Source organism: Pterocles gutturalis, unplaced genomic scaffold (assembly GCF_000699245.1).
Source record: "Pterocles gutturalis isolate BGI_N339 unplaced genomic scaffold, ASM69924v1 scaffold27197, whole genome shotgun sequence".
NCBI classification, from domain to species: domain Eukaryota; kingdom Metazoa; phylum Chordata; class Aves; order Pterocliformes; family Pteroclidae; genus Pterocles; species Pterocles gutturalis.
The window spans coordinates 13287-23100 of record NW_010113621.1 but is presented as its reverse complement, the minus strand read 5'-3'; the positions used below and the strand labels follow the sequence as shown (position 1 = coordinate 23100).

Genomic DNA, 9814 nt, shown 5'->3' with positions numbered 1-9814 from the left:
CCTGCTGAAATCCTTTTATTTCATATCCGTAATAATGGAAATATAAGAAGCTGTTATTTTGGTAAGGCACAGAAATACAAGAGGAGTTTTAGAGCTCTCCATAATGAAAGAGTAGAGTTTATGGTTTGTTTCTATAGGTGTTTTAGTTGTTGTCTACATACTATTAGTGCCTGAATCTGTTACTTTTTTTCTCTATGGGCAGGAAGAGATGATATGAAAAAAAAAATTAGTACTGACAAGTCACCTAACAGTCTGTGCTAAGAAGTCAACAGTAATATGTGATAGGTTTTATTTATCTAAATACACACTCCTCCCTTGCTCTTGTGCACACAAGTTGAGCCTAGTATTTTCAATGTCTGTTGTAGAAATGGTTTTTTAGGAGGTTTGAGTGTGGAGTGTAATCTGGTTTTATTTCTTAGTGACAACACAGTGTCCTGTTTATGGGGGATATGGCAGAAGTAAGTGTGAAAGAGGTTATAATAGGCACATAGGCACTCAGGACTGTTATATTTGGAGCAGGTGGAGTGTGACCCTAGAGACCTGTAATTCTGTGCAGCTTCTGCTGGTGTGTACTCTGATTCTGTCACATTGCACAAGCTAAGATTTGGATGAGATCTCTTCTGGGAATATATGAGTGCTAAAGGAAGTAGTATCAGTAACACAGTAGGAAATGCTGCTTCCACTGTCTTGTTACTGACCCAAGTATCTGCGTGTGAGGCGACACAATGACAGCAAATATGCTTACGTGTTTTCTGATGATATGTTAGGCTGTAGGTTTTAGGTTGCTATAATACTTTCCCTAAGAGCAGCAATTTAAAATATCAGCTTTGACCTTTGCTGAAAAATAACTGTTTCTAGCCTCCCATCCTTCAAAAGCAACAGAAAAGTCAAATCTTTTGTCCTCTCTTTTTACTGATGACTGTTATGGGGAGCTGAAATTAGTGAATACTTGCATATCAGATGATGAAGCAGGGTGGTGGCTGAAGTGTTGAATTTTTACTTCATCACCCGGGGCAAGATTGAGGTAGACTGGATAGTGAGTGTGTGTGTATGTATCTCTCTCTCTCTCTCTCTCTATATATACACATACATATATGTATATATATATATAAACACACTTGTCTATATGCTTGCCCTATATACTTACCTTGGTTTTTTACCCCATTTTAGACATTAACTTTTGGCTGCTACTAGAAGTAGGATACCCAATATACAAGAGCACGTAGAATATACTACTTAAATTAACAAAATCCTATTACAGCCTTCCCTGGTTAGACACTAGAAGAGATTTGACATTCTAGTCATCAGGCCTCTGTCTGTTCAAACAGTTTGTACTATAATAGCTTTCTGGCCAAGATGTTTTACGTTACAGTTACGTTTAAAATGGTTAAAAATAGTTGTTGCACTTTCAGGTTAAATAAGAAACATCTCCGTTTCATTTTTTTAGACAATTTATAGTCATAAAGTAAATAACAACAACTCTCCACTTCAGTGGGATGGAGACAGCACAAAACTTTTTTTTTTTGTTACAGAACATCACATTAGAAATAGTTTTCTACTACAATTCCAAACTGAATAATATGAAAATTAAGGTAACAGTATACTTAAATTGAATGTATTTCCCCCCCGACTTAACTTTTGAGGTTATGTCATGTAGTATTTGTCCTGTTGCTAATTAAATAGGTTGTCTTTGCAATTCCAGCTACCAGTGCACTTCTGTGAGCAGAGAATGGTCCTAGTTTATAATGTAATTGTAGGTTGGGTTTTTTTGTTAAATGCATTGGAATCTCTGATGGTAAGAGTTACTGCAGTATTAGCATATGATCCTGATTGTTAAAGTGTGTCTTGTGAAGGTAGTGATTTGAGATGTGGCAGTGCACTATGCTTATAGATCCTACACTGTTGTATCACGTGGAAGAACTATCCAACATTACTTAGTTTTAATATACTATAAGGTGGGTAGGGATATTTATATTTTAAAATATATTTGTCACAAGCATGCCAGATAAACTGACATATCACAAAAATAAAAAGCTTTGGGGTTAAGTGTTCTGCTGTCCTTCCTGTTGCTAGTTGGAGTTGGTTTTAAGTGTTGCTTCTTCTGTTATGTGCGAGATTGCAGCATTCTTGCTAGGATGAGGGTTTTTTTTTTTTTTTGCATTCTTTTTTTTCTTTTTTTTTTTCTGGAAAGATGTGTGGGTAGGCATAATGGACTTAGTCAGGAATAATGTGTCTTGATGAGGAAAGGAGGGTAAGTAGGGATGCTTGAGTTGAGACTTAATGGTAGGCAAATGAGAGTTTTCCCTAAGTCAGGTGTTAGTCGTTTAAGGCAAGGTGGAGTACCTTGCAGTTACATGGGACTGTTTGTTAGTTGGGCTACTGAAAAGCTAAGTTCATCAGGTTCTTTGCCCTCTTCCTGCTTTTTTCTTAAGCTGCTCACGTGCTGCTGGTCTCAGAGGATTTCTGGCCAGGCAGATTTACCATGAATGGTGTCTGATGCAGTTCAGTTTTGGACTGCAGCTGCATTAATTATGGTGACCCTGCTTTATCAAGACTTTGGTCGTGACTTCTGTTGTTTCTTTGAGACAGATTCACAGCATAGTTAGTACTTACTCTCAGAGTGACCATTTCTAATAGTTGTGTGATTTCCTCTTAGCTGATGTCTTAGGAGACTAGGCGTCTTTCTCATCAGTGAGTATTCTCTTGCTTACTCTGTGAGCCTGGTCTTCTCCTGTTTTGAAGTCTCTCCTGTGACAGCCTATAACATGTGCCAAATGATTGGCCTCTACCTCTGTCACAGTAATTATTTCAGAGAAAGAGTTGTGCATAAGACATCACACAACATTGAACTAAGGTTGATGAGATGCAGTTGCAACAGAGTACTAAAGCTGCCCTAGGCAGGTCTATAAAGGAGGCTTTGTTCTACAGGGAAATTCCGTAGACTGAGTTGGATAGTTTAAAGCATTTAGTGAGGCCCTGTAGTTACTGCAGATCATTGAAACAGAATACAAATATAAGGCTCTTCAGGAAGGAATTCCTAATGAGACTTCAGCTGTTTCACATCCAGAAGTGTTTACCTGTAGTATTTTGTGGGACTGTCACAGGGCACATTGATGTTACTTGTGGCTAATTCCATCCTGTTTCTTTAGGAGATGATGAGCAAAGTGATTGGTTTTATGAAGGAGAATGTGTTCCAGGATTCACTGTCCCCAACCTTCTTCCCAAGTGGGGAGCTGACCACCGACCTGAAGTGGAGCGGATTGACTCAGGCCTGGACAAGCTCTCAGATTCCACGTTTCTTTTGCCCTCGCGGCCAGCTCAGAGAGGTGAGGTGCATAAGGAATGCCATGTTTGAGAACTTTTAATGTATGGCAAGTGTTGATTCTGTTCATACGTGCTACAATTTAAACTGATATTAGTGATGTGGTTTTTGTGATTATCCATTTAAAAATAGCTGCACTACTGGAGAGGATACTAAAATACTCATACCAGCTGCCTGCATTCTTGAGTTGTCTTTTTTTTAAATAGGTATTTTATTTGATTTGTGAATCGATTGTCATGTCTACCTCTTGCAGACTGAGAAGCAAGAGACAGAGGATCTGATTTGACCACTGAACTAACTGGTTTTTTGGGTGGTTTTGTCAGGAAGAATCTTCTGTATTCATTGCTCAGTTTTTCTGGGTTTGATTTTCAGGATTTCATGCTCGCGTGAATCGTCTTCCAGGAGCTGCTGCTCGTTGTCTCCGAAAAGGTCGAAGGAGACTTGTTGGCAAGGTATTCCTTTTTGCAGTGTAATAATTTTATATTTCCAGTGCTGATCAGTTCTGAAGTACTATTCTAAGATATCAGGTGAATTGTTTTCTGCAGAAAGGGGCCCTGTACGTTTTTTGTTTCATGTATTTGATTTGTTTAACTGTTTTGACTGTCGGAAGTTGATTGAGTGACTAAATGGATTTTAAGGCAGGTTTGGAGTGGCAAAGACAGTTGATCAGTGTTAAAAGCAGTATGAAAGGAGGTCTGAAGATGAATGACGGGGCATAAATATCAAGAAGATTTAGACAGAAGGTAGGGGAAAATGATGGCATGAGACTTGTGCATGCTCATAATCTGAGACTACAAGGGCAGAGAGGTGACTCAAAGGTGAAGGAAGGCCAAATTTTAGATAGGGAAGCAGACTGATATGAATGGCAGCAAAGGAAGGTAGATTTAGTAGTTGCATTTTTAGTGGAGAGACAGAAAAATAAAAGGTGTATGCATTAATGCAGATGGGGTTACCCAAAGACATTGACTAGGTTTATTATATGTAGGGCAAACAACAAACAAAATATTAGTCCTGTTTCTAAAGGAATAAGGAATACTTTGCAGATGCCCGTCTAAAAGAGGGATGGATACACCTGGTTGGGTCTGGGTCTTGGAGTGCTGAGTGCTGCTGTCTGTCTTAAAAAAATGTTTCTGAGAAGCAAGGTGTTGGCTGTGTTTGGCTTTTCTTTTATTGGGATGTGCTCCGTGCTTTTGAAAATACTGGCATATATTCTGAGCTGACTGACTTTAGAGTCTATTAACAAGGTGTGTTAGAGGGGCCTGGAGTCTAGAGGAGTGCAACTTCTTCCTTCTGTTCAGTCACACTTGAAAGATCCTCGTTTGCCCATTCTTTCTTCCACTCACCTTGCTTAGTTGTAACCAGCATTTAAAATATGAATCCTCAGCTGGCAGGAGACTGGCTTTGGGTAGGATTCCTCAGGCCACCTGCAAGTGGCTGGGCCTGTTGGCAGCACCTCTAATGATCCAAATGAGAAGGATAATATTTACTTGTTTAATTCATCTTCATCACCTTAAAGGGATCTTTGTCATTTGCAGCGGAGGTCACTGCTCCCCCTTCCCCATCTCTCTCTAAATTGTAATCATAAATAATGAGTTTCATTCAGAGCTCCCCGGCAGCAAGCTGCTAATTACCAAAAGTACGGCTTGTAATTTACACAGTAATAAACCGTAAATTTAAACATTACAGCACTTTAAGTTAATAATTTTCCTGCTGTAACAAATAGCCCATCTTTCACCCCTGCTGGTACAACTCCCCCCAAACTTTGAGCCTGTTTTGCCTATGTACCTGGCACAAAGTGTGAAGAATCTTACCTGTGAAAGCCTTTTACCCTAATCTTCAGAACCTTACTGCAAAGTATATTTCTTTCTCAGAGGTAGTTGCTGTGGAGATATGAACAGCTGGTGCTTCAGGCTCTGTGTGGACGTGTATGCCAGCATGAAGCGCTTACACAGGGCAGCATCTCACAGGGAGAATCATGCTCCCAGAGCAAGTCCTTTCTCCTAGGATCTACCTTTTCTTTAGCTACTAGAGGTCCTGCTGCTGAATTGCTGCTTTCAGAAAGAGCAAAAGTTTCATGCATGCTGCTTGTTCCATTCGCCTGTGCTTGGTGAATCCACATTGCTAGTGGGACAGTGTGATGTCCTGTCTCTCAGCCTGTTTCTGGCCCAGCTGATGACAGCAACCAGGAAATAAGCACCTCTCAGCCATTTCCCTTGTTCTTAACCGCACCCTTGTATTGTATGTTGGATTAATGTAAACAATTAATTACTAGTATTTAAATGTTATGTTTTAAATGTGTTGCAATGTGCCAGGGGTGCACTAAATCCATATATGAAAGTGTGAGACAACAGTTTAACAAAAGATTTGAACCTGGAATGGCTCATTGTCACCAAAAAGTCGTCCTAGACAACTTCATGAAGATCCAGTTCACAATCCTGCTTCTGTACTGGTCCAGTCCTTGGTACACCACTGTGCAAGCAAATACTGTCACTAAAATAATAAAAAACAAGCCTCACAAATAAAACTGAATGATTTTCTGCCATTCTAATTAGTTACATAGCTCAGTGGAGGCTCTAAAAGGAGAGAATGAGTACGTTTACCTGAGAGTGGGGGGGCTGGGAAGGAAAGGATGTGGCCCAGGGGAGTAAGATCTATTCTTACTGGCAGCAGCAAACTATTATGTCTGCTTACTGTGTGAGAGTCTGCAAGCTTTTACCTGTCTTTGTGTTTCAGGAGACCTCCATGAGCACCCTGGGCGCCGAGAGGCTAGGTCATATTGTTAGTGATCCACGCCAGAAAGAGTAAGGCCCTTAACAGCTGTTTTGTAGAACATTGGGAGGGGAGGAAGAACTATAGGGTCCCCTTCCCTCCTGGGACTGAAGGGAATGAAGAGCTGGATGGTAACTTAAGCATGCAGTGACCTGTGGAATGGGAGACGGTCCTCTACTGATGGCTTCTCTGCTTGGTTATTTTCAATTGCTGACTTCCCTTTTGTTTATAAGGCTGCCCCAGTGTGTGGACACTCAAATGCCCTGTCAGTTAGAGTCAGCTTTTTCTTTTCCCCTCCCTTACAGTGTGCCATTGCAATAACTGCAGATCTTCTACACAGTATGAGAAGACTGAGTCCTATATGTTAGTTAGCTTCTGTGCGGAGTCAAGCTGTGGGCGTATACCCAGACTGCAGAAATTATGCTGACAAGGCAGCTGTGAAATTGCTTTCTCTCTCTTTGGTGTTCTGTCTCCTTCCCCAATTAGTGTATTAAAATTGTAGTCAGCACCACGAACAGTCATGGTGCGTATCCTTTGGGGTCCCTCTAATGCTGTTCTTGTTGGCAATGCATAGGTAAGCGTGGCATCTCTTGACTGGAGTGCAGTGGGTTCAGCCTTCACCAGATGTTGGTATCCAGTTTCCTTCCTTGGATCTGAAAGTTGTTGTTTTTAATATGAGTCCTGCTGATGTTTAATATTTTTCCTTCTCCCTCCATCTTTGTTCTTCCCTTCCCCTTCTCGTCTTACCCCCAACCCTCCTTTTTTTTCCACCCAATGTTTGCTCCTTCTTTGGCGTTGTTCCCCTCTGCCTTCCGACTCTGCTTCCTTCCAGTTTTTGGTTACCATCCATGGGGAAGAGAGATCGCAACCAGGTAAGCTGACTCCTCTACCTTTTTTATTTTCTTGGTTTCCTTCTCTCTAGAAAGAACAAAGTGCTGACTTCTGGTTTCTCACACACTGTGGCCTGTGCACATGAGGTAAGGCAGCCCTGTCCCTTCTCATTTTGGTAACTGGTGTCTTCTGGGCTTTGGATACAACCCATGACTCCGGCATTATATTGTCTATTTAAGCTGAATAGCTCAGGAACTCCTTTTGTTTATTTCTCTGTTTCAGGTTAGTGTCAGCCTTCCTCTCTGATAGTTAGTGGGAGGGAAAATGCTTCTTGGCAGGAGGAGCTTTGGCCTCTCAAAATACCATAAGAATTGGAATGTTTTTCTCTTTTTAAATGCTTTGTTTTGTCTTGTTTGGCTCAGGCTACTACCTGATAGCCTCATCAACAGAGAACAGAAAAAAATGGTGAGCTGATTGTAGTTAAACAGCAGCTGTGACAGGAAAATGTAAGAGGTGATAAGCCAGAGGAATAGGCATTCTTTTAACTGAAACTCTTGTGTAGGCACTTATGTATTCTTCAGTAAATCTTTCATAGCTTCAGTGTTGCTTTTTTACTTAAGATATAAGAGCCTGAGTTCTTGATAGCAGAAAGCAAAAAGGATCTTCCACTTGAGCGGTTGTGTTGTAACAGTGTTTCTAGCCATACACGCTCCCTTCTCTTGCTTTGCGTCTTGGTTTTTGGTTGGTGAGCAGTAAGACTGAAATCTGTTTTACCCTTCACATGACTAAAAATACATATATGGCAAGAAATAATTTTCAGGCCTTTGTGCAATTTTGTATTTTTTGTTAATAAGAACATTTCCCATACCACTTTTATGTTGCGAAAGATAAGGATTATAACTACGTAAGATTTAAAATGACCAAGATAAATTACTTTGGCTTTTCTTAAATGAATCTGAATCAGCTACAGAGGGTTACTGGTGATTCTCCCCTACTGTGCAGCTGCAGTGTTCACTGACAGTAAACAAACAGTCTGACTTTAGGAGGAGCTCCCTGATAGCAGCAGCTTTATGGTGCATAGTGCTACTTCTTTCTCGGAAAGGTTGAAGGCAAATGCCTAGTACTGAGTTCTAGAGTTGCAGATAGCTTTTATGATGAGTCCTGCTGCAGCTGTGGATTATTCATTTGTCCTTATTTAAAAATGCATCAGTAATCCTAGTAATACAAGAACTGTTCTGGAGATTGGTGTAGCACTTTGCAAAGCAGATGGAAATGAATTTCCTGCTTGTGGTGTGAGTTATAAATAAAGAGGAGATGCTGAATGGAAGTGTAATGCAGGTACCCCAGAGAAACTACCAGTCTGAACCTTCTATTTGCATATTGAGCAAAGTTTGCTCCATGCATTGCTTGACTAGATTATTCCATTTCTGTCCTGACCTTTAAAAACATTTTAAGAGTGGAATCTTCTGCAACAAGCTGTCTTATACAGGTTTGATGCCTTCAGGATTCGTCTAGAGTATGTCTAACAGAGGATCTAAGATGAACTGACCATGCAGTGTTTCAGAAATTTGTTTTAAGCAGTTTGCAAAGAAAGCTTGTGAGGTGGGTTGGGATTGCAAGGAGCAGCTCACTTGCAGTGGAATGAATTGTGAGGTAGCTCACTGTGAACTGAACCTGGTGGGTTTCGATGTTACACATGGCCATAGGGAATATTGGATCTGCTCTGTGTGAAGTTCTGTGCTTGCACCATTAATAACAGTGACTTTTGTCTCTACAATGTGAAGGTAGACAAGAAGCTTCCTGAAAGGGAGGCAATTTTTTTGCTTATGGCATGCAGCACTGGGGCTCTTTGAGTACACTCTTAGCCAACCAGCATTTGTAATAATAGATAATATAATATAATAATGTATGTGCTTATAAGGCTGTCTGTTGTGAGAAGATGGTGGTGCAATTATCTGTTGCACCCAGTGCTAGCCTTTAGTCTGAAGTGAGAGTCAGTTCTCACGTAGTCTCACCCCTTGATGTGTTGGAAAGGTCTCCTTACGCTGTATGAACAACTATAGGGAATAGATTTGAGCAGCTGTATCTGGAGACTGTTTCTTTTAACGCTTTGCTTAAATAAAATCTCTTGACTTTCCAGTTCAATCCGTTATCTCCTCTGTACTCTCTGGATGTGCTTGCTGATGCTTCCCACCGAAGATGCTCACCAGCACACTGCACTGCCAGGTAACTCCCTTGCTCTGCCCTGTTGGGGTTGTCTCACTTCCCCGCCATGGTTAACTTCAGTAGTACTGCGTGGTCTGAACAATACTCATGGACCTGGAAGTTAACGCACTTTTCCCTAGGAGGCCTATGTTCAAACTTAGCATAAAACATACCAATGCAGATTGTTTGAGAGTCTCAATACACTTAAGCACTTAGAGCGTATGAAACAGTGTATGACAGACAGGCAGAACATGCTGTGTTTTTAGAAATAAATGTGATCTGTTCTGGATTGTGCAGTGAGTTGCTGCAAGTCTGTTGTATAGGTATGAATGGGCATAGTATTGCTGCCCACTGTTAAAATCAGAACAAGATGAGAAGGAAAGTGCTGACAAGCTCAGGTGGATGACTTGCTGATGCATTTTGATATCCTGGGTGCCTAAAATAGACCCTGAACAGATTCAGAACTCACCTGAGGTAACCTCTAACGGTTTGATTTCTCTCTATTGCTATAGCTAAAACTTAGATCTGCTCTGGCCAAACGTTGAGGTATATTTGAGACTGCATAGTTTGGGTTAATATGCTAATCAGGCACCTTCTGCTGACTAATCCTAAATTAAATTCAAGTACTGGCCTTGGAGGTGACTCCTGTTCTTGTGCTGCAGGTGACTATCTAAAGGCAAGGTGCCC

The 9814-nt window shown here is 40.9% G+C and overlaps 1 protein-coding gene across 1 annotated transcript in view; it reads left to right on the top strand.

Annotated features, from left to right (window-relative positions):
* The window catches only part of GPATCH2L (G patch domain containing 2-like), a 26097-nt gene that overhangs the window by 7213 nt on the left and 9070 nt on the right, over window positions 1-9814 (top strand). The window contains exons 3-7 of the mRNA XM_010074580.1: window positions 3150-3326; window positions 3695-3774; window positions 6056-6123; window positions 6924-6963; window positions 9063-9148. Coding sequence (XP_010072882.1) covers window positions 3150-3326; window positions 3695-3774; window positions 6056-6123; window positions 6924-6963; window positions 9063-9148 — 451 coding nt within the window. The remainder of the gene's footprint in view (window positions 1-3149; window positions 3327-3694; window positions 3775-6055; window positions 6124-6923; window positions 6964-9062; window positions 9149-9814) is intronic.